The sequence below is a fragment of the Electrona antarctica genome (assembly GCF_951216825.1).
Source record: "Electrona antarctica genome assembly, chromosome: 16".
In the NCBI taxonomy this organism is placed as follows: Eukaryota; Metazoa; Chordata; class Actinopteri; order Myctophiformes; family Myctophidae; genus Electrona; species Electrona antarctica.
In genome coordinates, this window is record NC_136797.1 from 29,946,917 (window position 1) to 29,974,086 (window position 27,170).

At 41.8% G+C, this 27,170-nt stretch overlaps 1 protein-coding gene across 1 annotated transcript in view; it reads left to right on the forward strand.

The window, feature by feature from the left end:
- The window catches only part of LOC306939241 (phosphatidylinositol transfer protein beta isoform-like), a 28,852-nt gene continuing 1,682 nt past the window's right edge, over positions 1 to 27,170 (forward strand). The window contains exons 1-10 of the mRNA XM_079523797.1: positions 1 to 64; positions 7,916 to 7,946; positions 10,043 to 10,188; positions 10,654 to 10,745; positions 12,239 to 12,246; positions 12,985 to 13,059; positions 14,128 to 14,211; positions 23,546 to 23,623; positions 23,834 to 23,938; positions 25,229 to 25,351. Coding sequence (XP_079379923.1) covers positions 45 to 64; positions 7,916 to 7,946; positions 10,043 to 10,188; positions 10,654 to 10,745; positions 12,239 to 12,246; positions 12,985 to 13,059; positions 14,128 to 14,211; positions 23,546 to 23,623; positions 23,834 to 23,938; positions 25,229 to 25,351 — 762 coding nt within the window. The 5' untranslated portion in view covers positions 1 to 44. The remainder of the gene's footprint in view (positions 65 to 7,915; positions 7,947 to 10,042; positions 10,189 to 10,653; positions 10,746 to 12,238; positions 12,247 to 12,984; positions 13,060 to 14,127; positions 14,212 to 23,545; positions 23,624 to 23,833; positions 23,939 to 25,228; positions 25,352 to 27,170) is intronic.

A 27,170-nucleotide genomic window follows, 5' to 3' on the forward strand; every position in this document is an offset into this window, starting at 1 on the left:
GCCGGGAGGAGGAGCGCGAGCGGAGAGAGAGCGAGAGAGAGAAGATGGTGAACATTAAAGAATAGTGAGTGAATTATTATCATTACAAGCAAACAAAACCCCTGTTTGTATTCGACGCCGACGTGTCGCATTTAAGCCAGCGGGCTTAACCTCCTCTAATGAACGGAATAAAAACGTATCATTATCGCGTATTATGTGCATTATATAAGAGCTTTTTGTGACATGTATGTCTTGTCCTTTTGACAGCAGCAGCAGCCTAGCTATAGTAGGCAGCAGCGTTCCAGGTATACACCGGCTCTGTCTCGGAGCCAGCAGGGCCTTGATGCTAATGTGGGATGCTAACGTTTAGCTTTATGTATACATTGGGAATAAGCGTTATCATCGCGTTATTACAGCTTTGTTACAATGACGATAACCGCCCCTGCTCTCATACAAAAAGCTGCCTAATATTTGGGCCTGTTCATTATCGGCTGTTGTCTGTTTTTGTTGGAGCATGAAAGGGGTTTGCTGTAATATGGGACCAGTATAGGCTTAAGCCATGGCTTTGTTATACTTCGCCCGTACGACGGCCGTAAAATAGCAGATCTACAAGCTCACAGCGCTTGTGCGACGCGCTGCTGTGAGCTTGTAGATCTGCTATTTGTACGACTAGCCCCCTTGGAGAAGTCTAGTTAGCTGTTATAGCTGGGCGGCTAGCAGGCACTGTAAAATATGTGATTATTCCACAGCTAACTGGGGAATTACAGAATTACAGTTAGCTGCAACGCAATGTGTGGTTGTTGTTATTACATGGTCATAAAATGTTTTCTTTTTCATTCATACGTTATTATCATCAGGCAAGATGCAGTTTATTTCTGCTAAGCTAAATATATGTTTGTATAATAATATGTTCTATTAGGTAATAGGTATAGGAGATTTATATTTGATTAAATAGCTCTATATTACATTATTCATGTAATCATTGCTATATAGAGTGTTTGTTCAGTAACAGGAGCCTCCAATTGTCTCCAGCTCAATTAGTAAACATAAAATGCATTTTTCATGCAATTTTGTCCAATCTGGAGAGAGAAACATAAAGACAGAAATTGGTTTACTAAGGATGATGAATATGTCTGTCTCTCTCTCTCTCTCTCTCTCTCTCTCTCTCTCTCTCTCTCTCTCTCTCTCTCTCTCTCTCTCTCTCTCTCTCTCTCTCTCATGAAATTATTGGCAACTCACCTAACGTCACCTCACGTATTTTCTGTTTAGAGCTGAGGACAACTGAACAAACACTCTATAGCAGTGATTACTGTCTGTCAGAATATTGATAAAAATGTCCACAAAAAAGGTTTAACCTAAGAAAATCACTTACACTACCCTAACGACCCACATTTCAGTCATGAAAAGATCACTTTGGTTCCCTTACTATGCAGTTCCAACACAGCAAGGGAAAAACTAAATGTAATGTTGCTTTGCTATAATTTAAGGGAGTTGCTTTGCTATAATGTTATAACATGCCATCAAGGCTATTCGTTCACTTTAATTAGGCCTAATTAAATTATTATTATATACACATATTACACCGGTAGGCCCTTTATATACCAGTATATATATACACACTGTACATATATACAGTATATACAGTATATATATCATCTCTGCATGTCTCTGTCTCAAAACAACAAAAGTAGCAAAAGTTTGCGCTGCCTTTCGAGCTTGTAGATACTTGTAGCTACTTTTGATACTTTTGTGTGATTCTCTATTATAGGTAGGGCCATTCATTTACGGCGAGAAAAAAAAATACACAAAAAGTTAGAATACGGAGATAAGAAGTTTCTGCCCGACTGCAACAAGATAAGATAAAGCTACAAATGTATAGTTGCTTTGATAAAATAGAAGGGTAAAAATGTACCATGTCCATGTATGATGCATGACATGCGTTAGACACAACTGATGGGACAGATCTAATTCAAAGCAGTCCTAAGCCCCACTAGCACACAAATCAAAGAGGAAGCTCTGTAGCCTTTATCGGCAATTCGGCATATGACAGACACACATCCCATGGCTGTTTTATTGACTGTCGGTCATGCAGGCTAACTATCGACAAATACGTTAACCACTTGAACCCTAGCATCCCTATTCTGAGGTGAACTTAAGCCGGCAATAGCCGATCTACAAGCTTGTAGGTCTGCTGTTTTCGTCAAAGAGGTTTGGAATTGGTGTAGAGCAGGCCTGTCGAACTCAACTTGGGGTGAGGGCCGCATTGGTCAAAAGGTCACTTGATGGGGGCCACAGCCAGTTGCGGACGCGCGCTCGATGTCTCAGTCAGTCACTGCTATAACTACATATATGTGTGTGTGTATATATATATATATATATATATATATATATATATATATATATATATATATATATATATAAAAAGAGCAGACCAAGTACAGAGTGAAAGGTCAAGTTTACTAAGTATTGAGGGTTTAAGTGCACGGTTAAATGTCTGAAAATACACATTAACATGAACACACACTGATGATAGTGCTGGCAAAGAGGGGTCCCTTGCTTCATCTCTCTCTTTCAGCTAGAGGGTCCTTGGCCTGAAAAACATTGAAACCCCATTCAAACATTGTCCTTGAGCAATCAGAATTGGCCTACTGAAATTTGACCATATTTGTGCAACATGATATTGTTACAATTGCAACCTGCCATGATGACTTTTTTTTCTCTGACTAAGCCCTGTGTCAAATTGAACTACATCCACTGTAATACATTTAATGTCGGACTCTTTGCTATAGCAGGGTAATTACATAATTTTTCCTAAAAATATATATTGTCAATTTATGATGCCTGTGATGCCCTATACCTCTTAATACATATACATTAATAATCCACATAATGTATAGAATTTTGCCATGAAGAAGCACTTGAACAAATTCCAGGTCTCAATATATTATCCACTAGTAGTGCCCAGTGCACTAGTATTCTCTCTCAAACCAGACATGGTCAAAGGACGAGTATAGGAAAACTGCAATATTTCTTGATAAAACAAGTGGTGATGTTCTCATGCCGTTCTCATTGCCTTGCATTTTCTAATTTACTTTGAAATAGAATACCGGTAATTCGTGCCATAGCTACTAGCATACAGTGTCAGACCTAATGCCCAAATACATAACATCTTTTACCTCACCTGTGTTTTCTTTTTTGTAATACAATTTGCAAGCCAAGCAATGCTGAGTTTCTTTTTTGTAAGATATTTTTGGGGCTTTTTGCCTTTTATTGATAGATGTATAGTATAGGTAGACAGGAAACGAAGAGAGAGATGGGGGACACACAGCAAAGGACTCAAACCTGAGACACACTGTCATGCTGGACTACCAGCCATAGTGCTAAGCCGGCCCAGGCAGCAATGCTGCTGAGTTTCACTCTCTGAAGCAGCTGTCAGACAGTCCAATTGGGCCAACAACAGACAATACTTTGACGATACTGGCACTTCCAATAGACCTGCATAAGCATTTATACAAGTTTACGATTGTCCATGCTGAGACGTTTGAGTGCTGGCCACTATTATTGGGCTACTACTTTATTATTCAGAAAAACAAGCACAGCATAAACAAGGACATTTCCCATAATGATGGGAGATTAATCGGCAAACACATTAATCGTTCCGATTAATCGGTCTGTCTTTACAGATAAACAAGCCCGAAGTAACAGCTTTAACAGATCTACAAGCTTACAATATTAAATATAAAGGTATTTAAGTTAAATCTGACTTGCCTGAGAGCAGATGCCCTGTAACATTTTTCAGAATGGACAAAATTATTATAATCTTTCAATACGGAATGAGGTCATATCGACATCGGTAATATCGGTTATCGGCCATAACAGCAATTAATTATATCGGATATCGGCCAAAATGTCTCATCGGCACATCCCTAATTTCACAGCATCATATGCGTTATTACTGAACCTTTTTCAGTGAAAGAAATGTTTAATGTCATCGTGTTTAAAAGACTTGTTTTTGCCTGTGAGCTCCGCTAGATTATAGCCTATTGGGCAGTGATAAGTCAATGTGAAACTCAGCATTACAATAGGCAGGGATGTAAATACGTTTTCAATGTAATGAGTCCCAGGATGCAGGGATGGTCTTTTAGAAATGAGTCCCAGTGACATTTTATGAGTCCCACTTCAGCAACGTTAGGAGTCATATTTTGCCATTTTTACAAATTGCAGCATTTAACTACCATTTCATTGTATATGTTATAATGTGGTTATATTCATGTGGAAAACAGAAGAAGAAATGATTATTATAACTAAAGCTAGCAAAATACACTAGAATAAAAAACAGTACAGTAGTACAGTAGTGCATCCCGTGGATGCAGAGGTCGTTGTTTTATTGCGTCCCTTAACTATAAAATGCGTTTTGGGACGCAAAATGCACCCTATTTTAATCCCTGAATAAGTGAGACAATCATTATCATATCTGATTGATATGATACAAACAACTAGGACGATAGGGTCCAGGTTGGGTGGCTTATATATCAGTTTGTCATATCAGCGAAGAAGACAGAAAAGCATTTGTTTGTAATTGTATAATGGAAGGCAAGACAACATCATGCACTGCATTGAATAAGAACTGGACTTTGGCACATGTTGTATAATTCCTATTGTCTTTACAAGCCAATAGCAAGGACATCTTTATTTGTGGCACCATTTGGGTCAGGTGACTTGGAGTGTCACTTGTGCACGTCATGACCTTTACATGTTAACTGTAGTGTTGTGAACCATTTAAGCCCTTTAATATGCGTCGTAAGACCAATAGTGAACATAGCTGACCTACAAGTAAAGCTCACAACGTTTCACACAGTACGCGACTACGCGTTAGAAAGTTTGAAAATATGCTGGTGTTTTCAACATTTGGACAACATTCTCTGTCACACTACCGTCCTCAGGGCTGGTATTACAGCTGAACACTTTATCTGGAGTTTAGCTGTGGTTTAATTTACCAGCTTTTTTTTCTTTAGGGAGTGATGCTGCAGTGGCATCTCTGGTGTGTGTGTGTGTGTGTGTGTGCGGGTGCGTGTGCGTGCGACTGCGCGTGCGTTCCTGTGTGTGTGCGTTCCTGTGTGTGCGCTCCTGTGTGTGTGTGCACGCGACAGACGATCCCTGAAATATCTCTTGGGGTTTTTTACTATGATCCTGCAGTCTGTGTGTCCCAGAGAACCTACAGTAGCTGATGTTATGTAACCAAGAGCCGTGAGGATTCTGATATAGCTTAGTATCTCTTTGACCATATAGTATATAAGCTATAGTTTCCAATGCCCTGGATGGCTGCTGGAGTCTGGACTGCATAAATGGGATTGATCAGGCTTTTGCAGCATCCAAAGCCATGTCCCTGACTCCCTGTTACACCACTATGGGTGAATCAACTGGAGTGGAGCTCCCAGTTTACAGCACTCACTAGTGTGGTGGGGACAGGGTAGCACATAGCATTAACCACTTGTCTTAAACCCTATCATCTTTCATTGACTGGGTCCACCAGGGGTCTGTACTTGCCCCCCAACGTTTTTTTCCCTCCTCACTGCAAATCTCTTCGATGAAGAGATTTACAAGCTCACAACACGTCATGCTGCATGTTCAGCTAATACATTATGACATTCCCAGAATAGGGAAGCCACTGTTCATGAGGTTAAAATATGAATATATATATTTTTTAAATCAAAACAATTACTACATCAACCTTTTTTTTGCCCTGTTCTAAGGGTATCTGGAAGTTGATTGTTGAAAAATACTAGCCTGCTTAACAAACCCTACTGATCTACAAGTCAGTGTTGATTTTGTGGACGAAAAATGTTTGTCGAATACCTTTTTGACAAAAACTAAATGAAAAGTAAGCTATGATGACTAAAACTACCGGTATAATTTGACCTCAATCTAATTGCAAAAAAAACAAACTCAGCTGATTTTGCATCTTCAATATATCCTGAATAACAGAAAAAAAGTTGCCTGGAATTGTCTGAGGGGAAAGTGTTGAAAATGGCCTGTACAGTATGGCCACCATTGACATCCTATTATAAGGCAATATTTTCTAAATTTCCTTGTGCTTTAAGTAGCATGTGACATATCAAACTAGGGGGTTTTCATGATGCTGAAGCCATTCCAAGCATTAGGTTTGCACAAAAACACTCATTGGGCTAGATCTTGCCATAGCAACTTAAATGTGATGATGTCAGCACATTTGAGCACTCAAAGCACAAGGAAATTTAGAAAATATTTCCTTATAATATGATGTCAATGGTGGCCATACTGTACAGGTCATTTTCAACACCTTCCCCTCAGACAATTCCAGGCAACCTTTTTTCTGTTATTCAGGATATATTGAAGATGCAAATCAGCTGAGTTTGGTTTTTTTGCAATTAGATTGAGGTTGACCCTGTATTTTCTAAAATGTTAGGAAGGGACTAGTGGACAAGAGATCCAGTATAAGTAAAAGACACAGCCAAGTCATTGTAGTCAACTAAAATCGATAATAAATAATAAAACTAAAATCAAAATTTGCTATCAAAATCAGCACTACTGCAAGTGGGACTACACCTCCTTAGATTAAATATTCGGTGCCTCAGTTTAGTGCGAGTGAATCCAGATCAAATTCTATTCTCTTTCCACTGCTTTAATTTCAACAACTCTAAAAACCCTTTCACTTACTCCATTAATGACTGGTGCCATAACATCTGCACAATGTCCCCTTTTAAGAGAATTATTAAAATAAGGTCACTGTAGCAGCAGCAGAGGTTAGACTGTATTAACTAGATTAAAATCAGAGCCATGCGCACGCCACCCATTATTATTATCATCGCTGAATGGGCCCAGCAGCCAGTTCCTGACTGTGCCACTATTCATGGCAGGTTGAACTACACTCGAGCGGTTAATTATTTGCCTCAGGTTTGACGACTCGAATGCTCGAGAGATACATGTAAATGGGGGGAAAAATAACGAAAAAAGGAATAAATTAATCCACCAGCGATTTAGCCCATCGTGGAATCCCCATCATGTATTTGTCAAGTCACCCAACCCTACCACATGCATGCATAGCAACAGACCCAAAGCGTTAGCAGTGTTTGAGGTTGTTGCTAGTTGATTCTCAGCTTATTACACCAGGGCTGACATTTGTTGACATCTTTTATCACTTGAACATGGCATGTCTTTTATACATGGCATCCATCCAGCATCAGAGTCCCCCCTGGATGGCAGAAGTGAAGACATTTACGATTAGGCTATCGCATCAAATCCTACATTAACAGCAAATGTGTGGATACTATGCATTTTCCAGGGACAACATTAGAGTTCCATGATTTGCAATCTCTGCCACATGAAGCTCAGTTATTGTTGTTAGTGTTATAGCACATAGAAATAGAAAAAGAAAACAATCAAATACATACGTACAAATAATTAAATAACATTATAATCAAAATCAGACACAATACATTAACAACAGCATATTTCAATAGCCAGTCTATTCATGTGAGCAGCATGTTGAGGGGTAATATGATAAATCACATAACCTTTGAGTATGACTTTTATGTTCTATGAAGTCAGCACCGTAGTCAGCACCTTTAGGACTTTAAATCTTTCACCTTCCTTTAGGCTTTTACAACTTAAATCCTACACCGGTATATACGTTGTTACGTCAATAGAAAGAATTGCGGATCTACAAGCTCACAAAATGTCGCAGTGGCTATTTTCGCCAGATGTTTTTCTATTTTTTGCCTATTTTATGACATGCCCAGATAGGGGTGCTACTGTAGGCTTCATTCACGTCATTAATAACTGAACTGCCATGTGGTGTGGTTCGTCCAAATGAGCTGATTATGATTATTGATGCAACATTGATCTTTTAACTCATCTGTCTCTCTCTGCCTCCCATCCCATGTCTCCCTCCTTCCAGCCGTGTGGTCTTACCGGTGTCTGTGGAAGAGGTAAGTGTCATAACAACAGCACAACTCATCTCAGGAAGTAGGTCAGAAATTAATTCACAATCAATAAGAATCATTTTATAATCACCCCGCTGCCAAAAGCTTGTTGTGGCTCTAACTTTCTGGCCTCTCTGTTCTCGATAGGTCACCACATTTGGCGTTCCTTTCATACCTAAAGTCCTCTAAAGAGCTCTGCATGGTCGGATCAAGAACCAAATGGTTACATTGTTGCATTTTTGCATTCGGTCTGGTTTGTGTTCGCACCGTTCCTGTGTTAGCAACCAAGATTTGTAAACAAATGACAGATGCTCGAACAGGCCGTTCAGAGCATTTCTAGGGACAATCCCTACATTGCCATAGTCACTGCTCACTGGAGGTGAAAGCGGAGAATGAGATCCGTGTTAATCTCGTGAGAAAGTGGAGATAATTTACTAAATGCACATTTCCTGCTACTCATTTCTGTCTCTCGATCGTTAGAGCAGGGGTCGGCAACCTTTTTGATATCATATCAACATTAAGCTTAATAATGACACATCAAAAAAAATAATATATATATATATATATATATATATATATATATTTTTTTTTTCAAACATATTTTGATTGTTCATAGGACATATTTACATAACCTTTATTTGTACAATCAGGACATTGTAATGATCATTAATTGTAATGATCATTAGACTCAGAAATAACCCATCTCCCTGACTCCCTCCCCTGTAGAATTGTGTGCAGGATATCATTTGCATACCGATTTGAAGGGACTTAATTTAATTGACTTTAAAATCCTCTCTCACACACTTGTTTGGCCAGTTTGCCAGTGATCACCCTCCCCTGTGCCAATGTCGGCACCCGTGCCAAAGGTTGCCTACCCCTGCGTTAGTCTGCCCTGCCCTGCCCTGCCTTGTTTCAACATTTCAGCATGATCAATGATCAACAGTAAAGAATTAAATTGTTTCAGCCATAAGCGGCGGGTGGATTTTACCTTTTAGGTAGGCTAGAATTGCGTGGGGGGGGACTCTCGCGGCTGAGCGAAGCGATTTATTCATTTATTTCCCCCAGAGCACGGTGGCACAGTCGGTAGTGCTGTCGCCTCACAGCTAGAAGGTCCTGGGTTCGATTCCCGCTTGGGACGCTGTGGGCGCTGGCGGCGTGTCCTCTCCTCCGCGTCATCAGTGCCCATACCCAAGTTGCGTTTGGCGAAAGGGCCTTTCTGTGTGGAGTTTGCATGTTCTCCGCGTGTTGCTGCCCCTCCACTCCCTCCCGGCTCATGGCTCTTTACAGACAGGCCGACGGCACACAGACAGCAGCCTCTCCGCTGACCGCGTCAGTGTAGTGTTGCTGGTGCTGCTGACAGTGAAAGCCAACTCACAGCTTCTTCTGAATTAAAAAGACTGTAGGCTATATCTATTTTTTCTCAGGGAACAGGGAACAGGCACCCCCCCGTAAAGGTGCAGAGTTGTGTGCCTATACGTGACAAAATGACCAGGGGGAGGGGAGCTTCAGTCAGTGGGTGCTATTTGGGCTCCTATTGTGTCAGTGGGTGCTTCAGCTACAAAGCATCCCCGGAGTCGACGCCGCTGACTGTACTTGAGTGCTTAATGTGAGAGATGAATGACTTTAATGACAACATTAATGTGTTCACATACTGTTTAGAAAATAGTCGATCTACAAGCATACAGCGCAGCGCACACGTTTGTGTGACACTCTTGTATGATGAGTGGCTCGGCTTCAGCCAGCGACGACAAGCGCATTTGGTGTGTAGGCTGTGGTGGAAAAAATCGAGGAACTCCCTAGGGAGACGCTCGAGAGGCATCAATAGCCATATTATGTTGGCTATTCAAAACTTTCAGATCTACAAGCTTGCAGCACGACACAAAGTGACATCTGCTATTTTTGAACTTTTTAGAAAATCTGTTTTAGATTAGATTTAGTTCGATTTTTTCCCCCTCTTTTGTGCCAGGGACTGTCACAAAACACTTTCAGATGGGGGCCCACAGACAAAATTCATTTCGGGAGTAAGTCCTTGACATGAAACACCTGTAATAAAGTAGCACTGATCTCTAAAACCTGTGTGGTGTGTTCTTGTGTGCTCTCAGTATCAAGTGGGCCAGCTGTACTCCGTAGCTGAGGCCAGCAAGAATGAGACCGGTGGGGGAGAAGGCATCGAGGTGCTGATCAACGAACCATATGAGACGGATGGAGAGAAGGGACAGTACACACACAAAATCTACCATCTAAAAAGGTATGTCCGAGAAATGACACGGCACATCGCAACCTGTCTGTTAGGCCTGTCACAAAATCACAATCATTACATAATCGCCTACTAATCCAAATTATTTGAGAACTGGCTGATCTACAAGCTCACCAAAAATGTGTTTATTTTCACATTTAAAAACACATTTGAAACGTACACATTGAACGTATTATAGGGGTTGTGCAGGTGAGATTTAGAAAACCCTGTGGGGTTTATAAAGTTAATCTCACCTCATTTAACAACAAAAATACAAATAAATCATTTAAGCAAGTACTTTGCTAAAATAAATGTTTATAAAGTTTCAAATACATTTAACTTCTTGACTGGATATGTCAAATATTTATCATATATTTAATAGTTCCTCTAGTCCATAACTGTGATCTGAATGTTGTAATAATTGCTCTAGAGTCTAGAATATGTCTGACTGCTTTTTTTTAATGTATACCTCCTTAGTAAAGTCCCGGGTTTTGTGAAGATGATCGCACCGGAAGGAGCATTAACTTTTCATGAAAAAGCTTGGAATGCCTACCCATACTGTCGCACTAGTAAGTTACCAATACATTACTACTCTTGAGGTGCATATTGATTGATTGATTGATTGATTGATTGATGTGCGCCTTGATGCAATTGAGTGGCGTGATCCAATGCAGAATCCATTCAGAGAAGTAGCTTGTTGTTTGTGCTGTGTGCCAATTTCCTGATTGAGCTACAGTACATGACACAACACTGAATGATGACATACTGTCTACAGACTCTGATCACCACTGATCAGAATAGAGTTGACATGCAATGCAAGGCCCCCCCTTTTAGGGACAAGCTGTCATTTTGCCAATGATTTTAAGTCCGCTGAAATAATTATTTGAATTTTAAGGATGATTTTGTATTTAATACGTCATATAAATCATCAGTGAAATAAATGAGTTAAAAAGCTGTTTAATTTGCAAAATATTTTTGGGGGGTATTTACAAATGACCCATAGTACCAGGCAGTGATGTAAATAGGTTTTCAATGTAATGAGTCCCGGGATGCAGGGATGGTCTTTTAGACGAGTCCCAGGGACATTTTATGAGTCCCACAGTCCACTTCAACACATTAGGAGTCATATTTTGCCATTTTTACAAATTGCAGCATTTAACTCCCATTTCATATTATGGAACTTATATATGTCGAAAACAGAAGAAGAAATAATGATTTTAACTAAAGCTAGCAAAATAAACTAGAATAAAAACAAATGCTCTACATATTTCATATTATTTTGGCTATGATCGTGTCCGTGGATTGTTTTACCGCAATTTTTTTTCACACATTTTTTTGTATTTTTAGTATTTTGACTGTACATGCTGAGTACAGTAGTGCATCCCGTGGATGCAGAGGTCGTTGGTTTATTGCGTCCATTAACTATATACTGCGTTTTGGGATGCAAAGCCCAGGGTATTTTAATCTCTACCTGGCATCCATGAAAGTGCCCTGGCGGCACGTCACGGCTTATGCAATTCCAGCAACGTGTTTATTTTTCATGCGTGGTGTGTGACTTTCACACTAGAAAATGAAAATGTAGGCGAACAGTTTGGGTTGCTTGACCCCCTAACAGGATAGTCCTTAACCCATTTTGACCTGAGATCAGATTCTATAAATGTCTTCTACATCCTTACAGTTTTCTGAAAAAGCTATGTTTCTATGACAGTGATTTTTCAAAAATAGCAGAACTACAAGCTCGTAGCGTGCCACTCGGTGGCGCGCCACAAGCTTGTAGATCTGCTATTTTTCAATAGCTAAAGCATAACATAATGCTAACACCCGCCCAAAATGGGTTAATGATCAGCATGAACGTTTTGGCTGTAATACATAGGCAGTAGTAGACAGTAGCCTGACTGTAAACAACATTCACCCGACTTTGTCTTCGTATTGAAATATTGTAATGCTAATGTATTCATTATGGCAATGTCATCAACGTGACCGTGTTCAATATACCTTTCTGGTAATAATAATGATATACCTTTTTCTCTCATTTCCTTTCCATGCCATCTATCTATCTCAGTTGTGACGGTGAGTTGATGTTATTGTTGACACGCACGCACGCACGCACGCACGCACGCACGCACGCACGCACGCACGCACGCACGCACGCACGCACGCACGCACGCACGCACGCACGCACATGTTCAAACAGTGCGCTGCATCACGCTGTGTGTAAGCATTGTAGCAGTTTTTGACTCAAGGCACCCCTGTAAATAACTTTCTCGTCCACGGCACCCCTAAATTACACGGAATCTTATGTCATATTACTGTAGTAAATATGCAAATCTCAGGAAAAAAAAGATACAGTATGTCATGGAGAAAAACTTGAGAGAATATCAGTTTCTATTATAGGACAGACTGAAAATAACTTTATACTTGACATTTAACCACTTGAACCCCAGGATATCCCTATTCTATTCTATTCTATCACGTCACCCCTCTGCACTTCTCACTCTTCACTGTCGTGTCTCATTGAAAGAAGAACTGGTCATTTATACGCCCCGTGGCCATATTCAAAAATGTCCCAAAATAACAGACTTACACAAAAAGTTCAAATATGGAGATAAGAGGTTTCTGCCCGACAGTATCGAGCCTGTTTTTTCAAGAGGCTTGATGTTCCTCCGCCCTTGCTTCTGAGACCGCTACGCCGGGGAACGGCAAGCCTCTGGGGAAAACCAGGCATGCATACAGCATGACAGACAATATGTATTTGTATTGTAGTTCTTAAGTTCTGTGTTTCATTGTTGCTCTTCCCTGTGTTTGCAGAACGAGTACATGAAAGACGACTTTATGATAAAGATTGAGACCTGGCATAAACCGGACATGGGAACATTAGAAAATGTAAGTCACTCACAGTAAGATCATAACCTGGATGTTGGTGTTGAACACGTACTGCTTATAAGGTTCCACAGAGGGGAATATAAATGCAATGGTTCAAATCGTCACCTTCCCAAAATAATGGGCCACGTCATTTTTTGATATGTGTGCCTAAATCAGCTCTTCAGGACACGGGCCGCCTCTGGTAAATTGGCTTAATATCATTATTGAAAAGATCATGCTGTTCCTGCCCCAGTAGTATATTGGCCTATGTCAAGAGAGTGACCTAGGCCATTTTATGTTGTCTAAGTCGAAGAGAATGTGACTTAGGCCAATATGTTTTCGTCTAACTCACATTGTCTTGTCCAAGTCAGGTTTACAATTTCCTAAGTCAAAACACAAATTGGCCTAAGTAATTTAATCCTCTTGTGTAACTGACAGACAGCGTTATTTGTATGGTGGCAATAGTCCTATATATTGTTAAAAACCTTTTGGGTGAAATGATGAAGAAACATCATATAGTTCGTTTTGGTTCAGTGTTTTCTGAAAAATGTTAAAAGAAAATCACATTGGCCATTATCATAGCTTTCATTATGTAATAATAATGCAACTTTGTTTTAATGCTTCCGTCAGCATAATAAAAACCTGCCTCTGGCATGCTCGCAGCTCGGCCAGAGGCATCCTATTTCTTTTCGAGTTGGCCGCCCATACCATACGCCACTATGTCTGTTCCTTTCTTGTGAACGTGATATCTGCAGGAAAGCCTTCAGGGAATTTCTTCACATTTTGTTCAAAAAGTCACAGATTAAGTGATTGTGAAGGTCATTAGGACATCACAATCACTTAATACCTTTTATTAAATTCTTTCAAAGTCTTCACCGCATGGATGTAAACTGCAACTTGTTGGTGGAGCGTTTCTATTTATTTATGTATTTGTTTATTGTTACGAAAGAACTAAACCAGCCTGTTACGTTCAATGCCAACAGTCCTTTGATTGCATCCTCTTGAATACGTTATGTTTACAGTTGTGAGTGACAGACAGCTATTATTGTCGTTCCCATCACAACATTTCCATGGCTTGATGTGTAACAGGTGCATGATTTGGACGAAGAGACGTGGAAGCAGGTGGAGGTGGTTCCCATAGACATTACAGCCAACGAAGAAGTGGCCACTGCGGTGAGTTTTTAGGTGGAAACAACGTCCTTTTTCACAGACTCAGTGTGGTGAGTGATGTTGAAGTACTGACAACCATTGAAGATTACAGTAGGATGTTTGTCTCCACCCTCAGGATGAGATCTGTCACTACACATTGAACATGCTCTAATCTTGTGAAGAAAACAAGACTTGATGTGGAACTACTGTGTTATATACATTATGTGTGTACGTATCACTGTAGAAATGATAATAATTAGAAAACAGATTTAGCTCATGATGGGAAGAGTTAGAGCGTGTGGAGCGTTTCACTTGAGTGCACATGCATGTACAGCTGGTCACCTTTAATCCTTAGTTTCTTAGCATTAGGTGTCGGAGATCTTCAAGGATGACTCGAATTAAAGCTGCAATCCATAGCTCAAAGCATAATATCTCCTCTGCCCAAACATGCTTTCCGTTTTAGATCAGTAGCAGAAATTGTAGTGCTCAAGTTATGAGGGAGACTCGGGTTCGAAACCCGGATAGCACATGAATCTTGCAGGTCGCAGCTTTAACTTGGAAGAACACTCAACTCACTCAACTGGAGATGTAGACTTATAGATTATTGCTGAAAGGCTTTGAATGTCGGTACTATGCCGATACCAGCTTAGTGGCCTTTTGGTTAGAGTGTCCTCTGCCCTGAGACCAGGAGGTCAGGCTTCATTATTCCCCGGCCGGGTCAAACCAAAGTCTATAAAAATGGGACCCAAGTAAATATGCAAATCCTTACCCCTAAGATACAGTGTGTCGCGGAGGGAAACTTGAGATCTGCTTCCATTAGAACAGACTGAAAATAACGTGTATATATATTTCACGTTTAACCACTTGAACAACAGCATCCCTGGTGGTGACGCTTTGTTGTGAGCTTGTAGATCGGCTATTTTTGGTGAAGAGAGTTGGTGTAGATGGAAAAATAACTAGGTGCAGTGCAACTCAGGTCTGTCTTACTAAGTAATGAGTGTTTAAGACAAGTCGTTAGGCTGAAGTGATATTGATGAATTGCTAATATTAGTTATTAAATATTAGAATTATTCATATTAGGAATACTGCAGCACCCACTTTAAGAAACCCTGCCCTAGGGTTGAAGTTGAAGACCCTGCTTTAAAGGAGTCAAGGACACCGTCACACCAGGCATCCCCCTGCGGATGGATAAGGACCATTTTGGCCCAGGGCTGCTGCAGACCTGGGCCACGTTTCTCCCCACCAGCTCTTGTGCAATAATGACTTAAGTGGATCAGCATCGAGGCCGAGGGTTAATCCGTAGGTCCATCTGCCAAGGGTGTTTGTCACTCTTTGACCACAGTTGCAATGGATTAAAATAACACGTTTAAGTAGAGAGTCCCCCCCCCCCCCAGGCCCAGTAGCAGACTGATACAGTAACTGTCACGATCTGTCGGTCAGGTCCGACAGGGATTGCATCGTGTAGATTTTAGAGCAGGTTCTCAGAGTTACTACAGGGAGGGCCATCAAATCTATATGACTACTGGTATCTCCTATTCTGGAGGGATATATTCACCGGAAATAGCTTCGTTTTGTTGCTGCTTTGTGAAATCCATTGTTAGTTGCTGCGAGAGTGAGGTCTAGCCAACACCAACTCGGGATTCCTGGATCGCTGCCCTCCACAATTTCCTATCCAACATCAGGTTCTTGAGCAGTGTTGTCAGCCAAAGCTCTCGCGCTGCAGCACGTCTATATAGGTGGTACGCTTCTTTCCCCTCCTGGCTTTGCCCTGGGTTGGCTCCCGTAGGGTCAATTTACTTGCCTCAAGTTCTGGAGGGAGGGCGAAATCCATTCCAGCCGACCGACGCGTCGGTCGGTAGTCCGACGCGGCGGTCGGTAAGTCCGACGGTCGGTCCGTAAGTCCGACGGTCGGTAGTCCGACGGTCGGTCGGCAAGTCCGACGGTCGGTCAGCAAGTCCGACGGTCGGTCGGCAAGTCCGACGGTCGGTCGGCAAGTCCGACGGTCGGTCGGCAAGTCCGACGGTCGGTCGGCAAGTCCGACGGTCGGTCGGTAAGTCCGACGGTCGGTCGGTAAGTCCGACGGTCGGTCGGCAAGTCCGACGGTCGGTCGGTAAGTCCGACGGTCGGTCGGTAAGTCCGACGGGCCGTCGGTAAGTCCGACGGGCCGTCGGTAAGTCCGACGGGCGGTCGGTAAGTCTGACGGTCGGTCAGTCGGCTATTTCACATCCGTTTTGGACGGGGGTGGGCTCGTTGGAATCGTGCCGCCCCCCTGGGGGCGTTTTTGGGGGTCTCAAGGTTCGGGGACCCCTGGGGACCCCCCAGGGACCCCCCCATGGTAACTCTGTCATTTGTCAACCGTTTTGGATGGAGGTGGGCTCATTGGAAACGTGTCGCCCCCCTGGGGGTGTTTGTGGGGGTCTCAACGTTCCGGGACCCCTGGGGACCCCCCAGGGACCCCCCCATGGTAACTCTCCCATTTCTCAACCGTTTTGTGGGGGTCTCAAGGTTCGGGGACCCCCTCCAATAACATAATAATATAGGCCTACCTGCAATTAACTAATAATATAGGCCTTTAGGCATTTATTTCAGCAGGTGGCACTAAAGTTATTGTTGCTTCCCACTTACATGAAATTGTATTATTTTATACTTCATGGAAGTACATGAACTACATACAATACAATAGAACTTTGATTTATCTCTGCCCTTATGTTATTGTATGCTGTGTGTGTGTGTCACATTCACATTCCAGGCTAGGGTGTGCAAGACACCTTTGATGATGGGCCATTCTGTAGAACATAATCCCATGAATTAAGTCAATGAATATACAATACAACTTTAAATTCTCTCTGCCCTTATGTTATTGTATGCTGTGTGTGTGTCACATTCCAGGCTAGGTAGGATGGGCCATTCTGTAGAACAGAATTAGCCTGGTTAATAAACCAGACCGAATCAGCCGTTGGCAAAAATAAATGCCTGCCGGCCTGGTTAAAAAGTTCAACAACGGCCACAAACCATTGGATTGTTGTGGATTAACTTCACGTTAACTACAGTTGGTAAATTTGGCATATTACTACATTAAATACTCAATATATGTCTGCGAATGTAACCGTTAAGTCAGTTATTTGCACACTATTATATTAGAGTAAAATCCTCAATGTACATTTAAATCAGTGTAAAAATGTAACCTTGCATGTCAGTTTGGTTGCATTTGTACAGTAGTTATATTAAAATGGAAGATTGCACTGTGTACTAATCTGACCCTACACTGAATTTTATACCTTACTTTCCTTACCAAGTCCAGTCTGACATTGCAAAACCTTAGCTACAGTAACAGTATACATTATGCCTACCTGTTCTTCCATAAAATACATTTAATATACATCGTCTTGGGTGCATTTATTTTTGTTTCAGAATCAGTGATGACATCAGCCCGGGGTTCAGGATGCAGCAGCTTCAGATCAACATCAGATTTGGAGAATTCAACCAATGCTCAAACAAATGTTCTCTGTTGACTGTTTGGTCCATCTCACACACACACATGTAAACCAAGACACTTTCACAATATTTGACTTTACAATAGCCAGGCCTTACATTATTCAATGCCATTTCCCTAAAATACAAGACGCTACATTGAGTACTATACATTCTATTGTTTCCTGGTGACACAATTAACATATTAAAGCCAACATTTACATCTGCAGTTTCGGTAGGCTAATGTGTGGCTATTGTTCTCAGGTTTCACCACCAATAGTTATTCATCCAGTTCACACTTCACCCTTTACATGACTGTCAGTAGTGTGAAAAACTGATTTCAATGAACGACTCATCATTTGAAAGCTTACATTCTGTGAGTAGTTTCATAATCTGCAAAAGGATGAAAAAGACCAATGCCCCTTGTGTCCTAAAGCACTGTACTTTGTCACAAATAAATACATTGCTAATTACACGTGAGCTATTTACATGTGAGATATTACCTGTATTGTCTGAATGTATTAATAAAGATGACAATTGACAGACATTCATGTGTTTTAATTGAAAAGATGAACATTACTGCAGAATATATGTAAAAGTTGAAAACAAATAGCAAAAGCAGCACAAGGAATTCGTCTTGATGTACATCCTTGTCCTTGATCTGAAATAGTAAGACAAAGCAGAATGTTATTTTTTCCATTGAAAGATTGTGATGAAATATGACTGACATGTTCTGGTATGTTAGCTCTATCATTACCAAGTTTTCTATACCAACAGGAAGAGTGGGCACTTAAACATTGTGGGCACCTAAATGGTTAAAGTGCAAGCTTGACCATTTGACATTTAAGGGGCCAAGGGCTAGACATATTTCTACATTAAATTTGGAAGTTGAGGGAAACATTTAGGTCTGATAATGATGTACTGTGGGTGTTTATATCATAGCCTACTTTATTACTTAAGGCCATTTTCATATATTGACCAGATTCCTAGCTCTCTACAGCACATCCACGTGATTCAGAATAGCCTATTTACTGATTTCCCCCACAGGATAATAAAAGGTATCTATATACAGTATATACACATCTATTGTTAGCTAATATAGACCTTTAAGCCAAGAGGTACGTGTTGTAAACTGAATGGTTAAATCCCTGCTTAGTTATTAATTACCATGTTTAGAATGGTTTTCTGGCTAATGTAGCATAGCTATGATGGCACATTCGTAGCCGTTACTGTTTATTTTCATATAATATTATGGCTGTCAGCGAACTTGATTTTCGTGGTCACCAAGGGGGACTCTTGCTCATAATGTGCGTGTTTTTCTGTTGTTGTGAAATAGCAGGCTCTAAATGGCTAACGTTCAAATGAAATGTAAAAATATCTACCAACTAGGAGTGCAAGTAGCTATATAATACTACAAACTAGTGTACAAAACGTAACCGAATGGACCCTTGGCTTAAAGGTCTATATTAGCTAACAATAGATGTGTATATACTGTATATAGATACCTTTTATTATCCTGTGGGGGAAATCAGTAAATAGGCTATTCTGAATCACGTGGATGTGCTGTAGAGAGCTAGGAATCTGGTCAATATATGAAAATGGCCTTAAGTAATAAAGTAGGCTATGATATAAACACCCACAGTACATCATTATCAGACCTAAATGTTTCCCTCAACTTCCAAATTTAATGTAGAAATATGTCTAGCCCTTGGCCCCTTAAATGTCAAATGGTCAAGCTTGCACTTTAACCATTTAGGTGCCCACAATGTTTAAGTGCCCACTCTTCCTGTTGGTATAGAAAACTTGGTAATGATAGAGCTAACATACCAGAACATGTCAGTCATATTTCATCACAATCTTTCAATGGAAAAAATAACATTCTGCTTTGTCTTACTATTTCAGATCAAGGACAAGGATGTACATCAAGACGAATTAATTGTGCTGCTTTTGCTATTTGTTTTCAACTTTTACATATATTCTGCAGTAATGTTCATCTTTTCAATTAAAACACATGAATGTCTGTCAATTGTCATCTTTATTAATACATTCAGACAATACAGGTAATACCTCACATGTAAATATCTCACATGTAATTAGCAATGTATTTATTTGTGACAAAGTACAGTGCTTTAGGACACAAGGGGCATTGGTCTTTTTCATCCTTTTGCAGATTATGAAACTACTCACAGAATGTAAGCTTTCAAATGATGAGTCGTTCATTGAAATCAGTTTTTCACACTACTGACAGTCATGTAAAGGGTGAAGTGTGAACTGGATGAATAACTATTGGTGGTGAAACCTGAGAACAATAGCCACACATTAGCCTACCGAAACTGCAGATGTAAATGTTGGCTTTAATATGTTAATTGTGTCACCAGGAAACAATAGAATGTATAGTACTCAATGTAGCGTCTTGTATTTTAGGGAAATGGCATTGAATAATGTAAGGCCTGGCTATTGTAAAGTCAAATATTGTGAAAGTGTCTTGGTTTACATGTGTGTGTGTGAGATGGACCAAACAGTCAACAGAGAACATTTGTTTGAGCATTGGTTGAATTCTCCAAATCTGATGTTGATCTGAAGCTGCTGCATCCTGAACCTGATGTCATCATCACTGATTCTGAAACAAAAAGAAATGCACCCAAGACGATGTATATTAAATGTATTTTATGGAAGAACAGGTAGGCATAATGTATACTGTTACTGTAGCTACGTTTTGCAATGTCAGACTGGACTTGGTAAGGAAAGTAAGGTATAAAATTCAGTGTAGGGTCAGATTAGTACACAGTGAAATCTTCCATTTTAATATAACTACTGTACAAATGCAACCAAACTGACATGCAAGGTTACATTTTACACTGATTTAAATGTACATTGAGGATTTTACTCTATAATAGTGTGCAAATAACTGACTTAACGGTTACATTCGCAGACATATATTGAGTATTTAATGTAGTAATATGCCAAACTTACCAACTGTAGTTAATGTGAAGTTAATCCACAACAATCCAATGGTTTGTGGCCGTTGTTGAACTTTTTAACCAGGCCGGCAGGCATTTCTTTTTGCCAACGGCTCATTCGGTCTGGTTTATTAACCAGGCTAATTCTGTTCTACAGAATGGCCCATCATCAAAGGTGTCTGGCACACCCTAGCCTGGAATGTGACACACACACAGCATACAATAACATAAGGGCAGAGAGAAATTAAAGTTGTATTGTATATTCATTGATTTAATTCATGGGATTATGTTCTACAGAATGGCCCATCATCAAAGGTGTCTTGCACACCCTAGCCTGGAATGTGAATGTGACACACACACACAGCATACAATAACATAAGGGCAGAGAGAAATCAAAGTTCTATTGTATTGTATGTAGTTCATGTACTTCCATGAAGTATAAAATAATAACATTTTATGTAAGTGGGAAGCAACAATAACTTTAGTGCCACCTGCTGAAATAAATGCCTAAAGGACTATATTATTAGTTAATTGCAGGTAGGCCTATATTATTATGTTATTGGAGCGGGTCCCCGAACCTTGAGACCCCCACAAAACGGTTGACAAATGACAGAGTTACCATGGGGGGGTCCCTGGGGGGTCCCCAGGGGTCCCGGAACATTGAGACCCCCAAAAACACCCCCAGGGGGGCGACACGTTTCCAATGAGCCCACCTCCATCCAAAACGGTTGACAAATGACAGAGTTACCATGGGGGGGTCCCTGGGGGGTCCCCAGGGGTCCCGGAACATTGAGACCCCCAAAAACGCCCCCAGGGGGGCGGCACGATTCCAACGAGCCCACCCCCGTCCAAAACGGATGTGAAATAGCCGACTGACCGACTGTCGGACTTACCGACGGCCCGTCGGACTTACCGACGGCCCGTCGGACTTACCGACGGCCCGTCGGACTTACCGACCGACCGTCGGACTTACCGACCGACCGTCGGACTTACCGACCGACCGTCGGACTTACCGACCGACCGTCGGACTTATCGACCGACCGTCGGACTTACCGACCGACCGTCGGACTTGCCGACCGACCGTCGGACTTGCCGACCGACCGTCGGACTACCGACCGTCGGACTTACGGGCCGACCGTCGGACTTACCGACCGCCGCGTCGGACTACCGACCGACGCGTCGGTCGGCTGGAATGGATATCGCCCTTACTGGAGTTCTGGGTGCCTGACACAGTGCCCTGCCAGCCTCATCCTTCTCTCTCTGACTTTGTCCGTGACCCGTGGTAGTAGCCTGGCTAATAAGCCAGACTCAAATCACACTGTCGTGTGGTATTTGAGTCTGGAGATGCTGTGTATGGATCTTGTTTCCTGGGGGGCGGGTTCAAACATTTTCTCTTTGACGCAATTGGTCAGAGCTACTGTCAGTCAAAGGTCTCAAGCATTGAACGTCACTGTACCAAAGCCCGCCCATATTGCATACCGTGTCCCGATTGGCCACACCAGTTATCTGGTGTAGGAAATGGGCGTACAATTGAGCCTCTCCAGACCGTAATCCGCCGGCAGGCAATTTTTTTTGCCAACGGCTGATTCGGTCTGGCTTATTAGCCAGGCTACCGTGGTAGGTCCCCATAGAGGTCCACATTTCTGATGTGGTCCGTCCATGTGACACCTAGTGCCATTCGTAGCATTCTTGTGTAGACTCCATCCAGGGCTTTTTTCCTGTTGTACTGTGAGGGTCCATGTCTCGGCCCCATACAGCAGTATACTGACTCCACAGTAGATATGAACAGCCGCCTCTTAAGGTCTTCTCCCATATCTGATTTTCACACTCTCCTCATCCCGTGCAATGCTTTCCAGGCAAGTGCTCTCCGAACCTTCAGATCCTGTTCAGTTGAGGCAGTCCAGGCCCCAAGGTAGTCCTCGTCTGGTTCGAGCACCTCTCTGCCATTGATTGCAAGTCTCAGTGCATGATCCATCGCTACAACAAACAGGAAGTCCATTCACTGATCCATTGAATCAGTGATTCAATGAAGACAAGGAAGGAATCAGAAAGCCTCCGTTGATCTTTGAGATGGCTGGTCTCAATAGTACATACTGTACTAGCTCTAATGGGAATCTAAAGAACGCTGTAGAGCAGTGGTTTTCAATATTAAAATCAAGTTGATCCAACCCAAAGTCAAATAATCTGTGGTGACTTTATTGGCCTTATGCTATATGTCTGACCACATGCAGTCAGTGCACCTAATGTAAACGTTTCTATGTCCTTCAAAGACTATCTGGCTCACACCAGAGCCATTGAAAGAAGAGTTCTGCCAATGAGGGGGCAGAAAACAGCCCGGTCATGTGGTTCATGTAACTTGTTTGTCACTCTAAAGCCCATAGGCTCCAATGCATTCCGCAGACTTCCGGTTCAGGCCTTTGTCACCCCATGAAGTGAACGGAGTTGTCGTAGCTCTCATCTTTTCGACTCTGGCTCCTCACTAACCTGACTCTGCCAGATTGCGGCAGTATTGAGTTCACAAGTTCCCTCCTCCTGCTTGCATCTGGGCTCTCTCAAGCAGAAACGATGAACCCGGAAGCAGCGGGACAAAAATCTGATATCTCCATAATAATTTTGAGTTGTAGTCTTGTTAGGTTGAGTTTACATTTGCGCTGTGGCAGCGCTTCAATATGTCATAAGTCTCACGTTGATCCCGCCTCTAGCGGCCCCATACAGCCGCATATCGCTCCGGCCAGAATTGGTCCGGAGTACATCGTCTCTGCCTGAGGGATTCCAGACTCTGGCATTCTGGCAGAATGCAAATGTTGTCCAGCAGGGGGAGTGGTTTCACCAGGCTAGTTCCTCACACCAAGGAGCTCAACCACAGTCAGTATTCTTAGCATTCCTGAATCTACAGTAATTAGTTCCTATGTGCTTCATCCTTGCAGGACTACAAGGAAACAGAAGATCCTTGTATGTTCCACTCCACCAAGACAGGCAGAGGACCTCTCAGCCCTGAATGGATGGTAGTGTATGAAAGAATTAACTAAAATCATTGGTTCTCAGACCTTTTTCATTTCAAGGAAATGGTTCCATTTGTATGCTCTCAAAGGCAAAAATTTAAAAATATGCATGTCTATCCACTTTACAATGTCTGTGTAGTAATACATTGGCCATGAGTCATTGAGCAGTTGTTCTCTGTTGTAACGAAAACAATGTTTATCACCTCTTCACAGGATGAGCTGAAGTCGGACTGTCCATATATGTGTGCATACAAACTCGTCACTGTCAAGTTCAAGTGGTGGGGTCTTCAAAGCAAAATAGAAAATTTCATCCACAAGGTACATATTGGAGTGGTTTTGTTGCTTTATTGCTGTATTATAATGCATGTTATACATCACTACGTCACTGTGTATCTTTGTGTTTCTCAAGTTGGTTGTATTTAGGAACTATTTATTGTTGTTTTTAAACCAGTGATTCACAAACCTTTTCGCTCAAGACCCAAAAGATTGATTTGTCTGGGACCCAAATAGAGAAAATAGCAGACCTCCAAGCTCAACTTGTAGATCGGCTGTGTTCACTACTTCTTAAACTTCTTAAAATGAACTACTACTTCTTAAAATGTATTTCCGGAAATTGAAAATTATTCAATTGTATCATTTTATTTGTCAAATACTTTTGAAAAATGTTGGAATTATTTTGAATTGATGGTAAATGGCACTTTATATAGCGCCTTTATCCAAGGCGCTTTACATAGATTGTGCATTACATTCACCCATTCACACACACATTCATACACTGATGGCAGCGGAAACCATGCAAGGTACCAACCAGCACATCAGGAGCAATTAGGGGTTCAGTGTCTTGCTCAAGGACACTTCGACACTAACTCTGGGGGACCCCGGGTTCGAACTGGCGACCTTGCGGTTACCATCCGGAAACTCTACCCCTGAGCCACCGCCGCCCAGCACTAATGTATGCTCTGAGGCGGGTGCGTAGGCAGGGATCAATGTATGGCCCGCCGATGGAAAGTTGTGATGCTTTTTGTTTAAATAATTTCTTTATGATTATTGCGACCGGAGGTCGCAGATAACTATGAAACCTTGCGTTTTTGACACCTAACCCACAATCCCCGTCACTCTGACACGTCACCTAACTCAAATCCCCGTCGCTCACCCCAGGCAAGCCCCCAGGTCATCGTGACATCACATGACATCAGTCCCCTGGTCACCCCAGGCAAGCCCCCAGGTGACCAGGTCATCGTGACATCACTGGCTCTACCTGGGCCCTCATCAAACCCTGTATATTCAATACACTGCCCCCGCTGCCACCCTTAGATCTTCATATATGGAGCTGACCTGTTCTGACATTCCATATCTTGATCTGACCTCATCACACCCTTTTACTTACAACCCATAACATTGGTCCGCTTGGGAAACGCTATGTTTAGTGTTTCCCATAAGAGGGGGACATTGTGGAGAATTTCACTATGACTTTTGAATGTGCTTCTTCTTTGAAATGGCATCCATAATTTCAACTAAACTAGTGTGGGGTGGCATGGTTTATAAAGAATCATAGGGCACAAGGATTCTAAAGCTCCTTACAGAAAGTCCTGTTTTCTCCCTCCACAGCAAGAGAAGCGTATTTTCACAAACTTCCACCGCCAGCTGTTTTGTTGGATTGACAACTGGGTGGGTCTGACCATGGAGGACATCAGACGGATGGAGGAAGAGACTCAAAAAGAGCTTGAAGAGGTACGATGGCCTTTCGCACTTTGTTGCGCGGTGGGTCGCAGTGGGAGTGAGATTGTAGAATGTCAGCGCACGGTGAAAATATGTTTTAACATTTTTAAGTGTTACTGCCCTCCTGTGATACCCTTGGCTGTTGTTTTTACCAACAGGTTTTATTTTTCTACATACAGACTAGATACAGATACATTAGTGGAAGGTATCCAACAATATGGCTTTTTATATTCCATACAGATCTGCAAATGCCAATTCATCATATTCACACGGCGGCCATTTTGCTATTAAGTTAATGTATTCAGAAAAATGCACATAAAGTGCACAAAGACTTGCACACCGTCTGCACTTGCAATACGAACTTTATTGCATTTTTCTGAATACATTGAGCCCTGCCTACGCACCCGCCTCAGAGCATACAGGTGTGCATAAGACTTTGTTGGCTATTAACCCATTTTGGGCGGGAACGCCTTTTTGTGTTAGCATTATGTCATGCTTTAGCTATTGAAAAATAGCAGATCTACAAGCTCATAGCGCGCCACCGAGCTTGTAGGTCTGCTATTTTTGAAAAATCGTGAAAATGCGGCACAAATCTTTGAATATATATTCTTTCAGAGCGAACGCTTTTCTTATTTCGACGTCAGGCCTAAATGGGTTAAGTTAATGAAATGCTATTTCTTCCCAACACACAAATATGACGTGAGAGCACAATGGCCACAGTGTGCATATAGTCAATTGAGTTCAGTTCTTCTCTACAACATGTAAATCATCTCTGTCGAGTGGATACCTTGTATGTCCAAGACCTAATGGTCTCGGTTATTTCATCAAAATAAAAGGTTAAAGCCTCAATCAGTGATTTCTTCACCGGTTGTATGTAGGACACCAGGGTAAATATTACTAAACATTGTAATTTCACCTAAGTCATGTAACCCTTTTCATTCCTGAATATCAACATCAGATGCGTCAGAAGGGAGACGTGCGAGGCACCTCTGCAATGGAAGAGTAGATCCCGTCCCTGTAGGTCAAAGGCTAGAGACAGGCTGAGTAAGTCTAACCGAGGAAAGGAGAGGCGATGGATGGACGCTATGTTTGTGTCATTCTCTCCGCCACCGTCTTCATGTCCTCTCTGCCTCACCGACACGTTATCGCTCATGTTCATTTTGTTTTCGTCTTGCCGCCGTCCCCAACTAACCAGCATGGTGCATGTTCAGTGCATGTCCAATAACTGTCTGACTTTACCTCATACGAACATCTCAACATAATGGTTTCCATTCTTAATTTTTTTCGTTCTCTTTCCCTCTGTGTTTCTGTGTTGTAAGTTCTCTACATGAAACCTTTTGTTTGACATTATGACTGCATGTTTGTCTGTAATCAGGGCAAATACAATCCAATAAGCATTCACTCATCCCTTGACATCAAACATTTGCAATTTGACAATACGTATGTTTTCCCAAAGCAACATATAAATAGTTATTAATGATCTTAATGGATTGTTTGTAAGCGTTGCCTCACTTGCCTGCATTCTAATTAATTTTCTGTCCGTGTCTCTGTCTTTTATTCACTTTAACTTCTTGAAACGCTCATGTTGTGTTTTCAGTTTGTTGCATGCTGGTGGACACACTGGGGATGCATTGAGTGTTTTGTTTACTAGGAATGATCCTTCTGAAGGTAGCAGCATACTTCTGCTTATTGCTGGAACCGAGCAAGTTCACTGAGGACAAAATGGTTTTATACTCAATCTGGCTCCGCTATGATGAGTGCTGAATATGAAGTTAGACCACGGTCCACTGTATACAGTGATAGCTGATTACGGAAATGAAACAAAATGGCA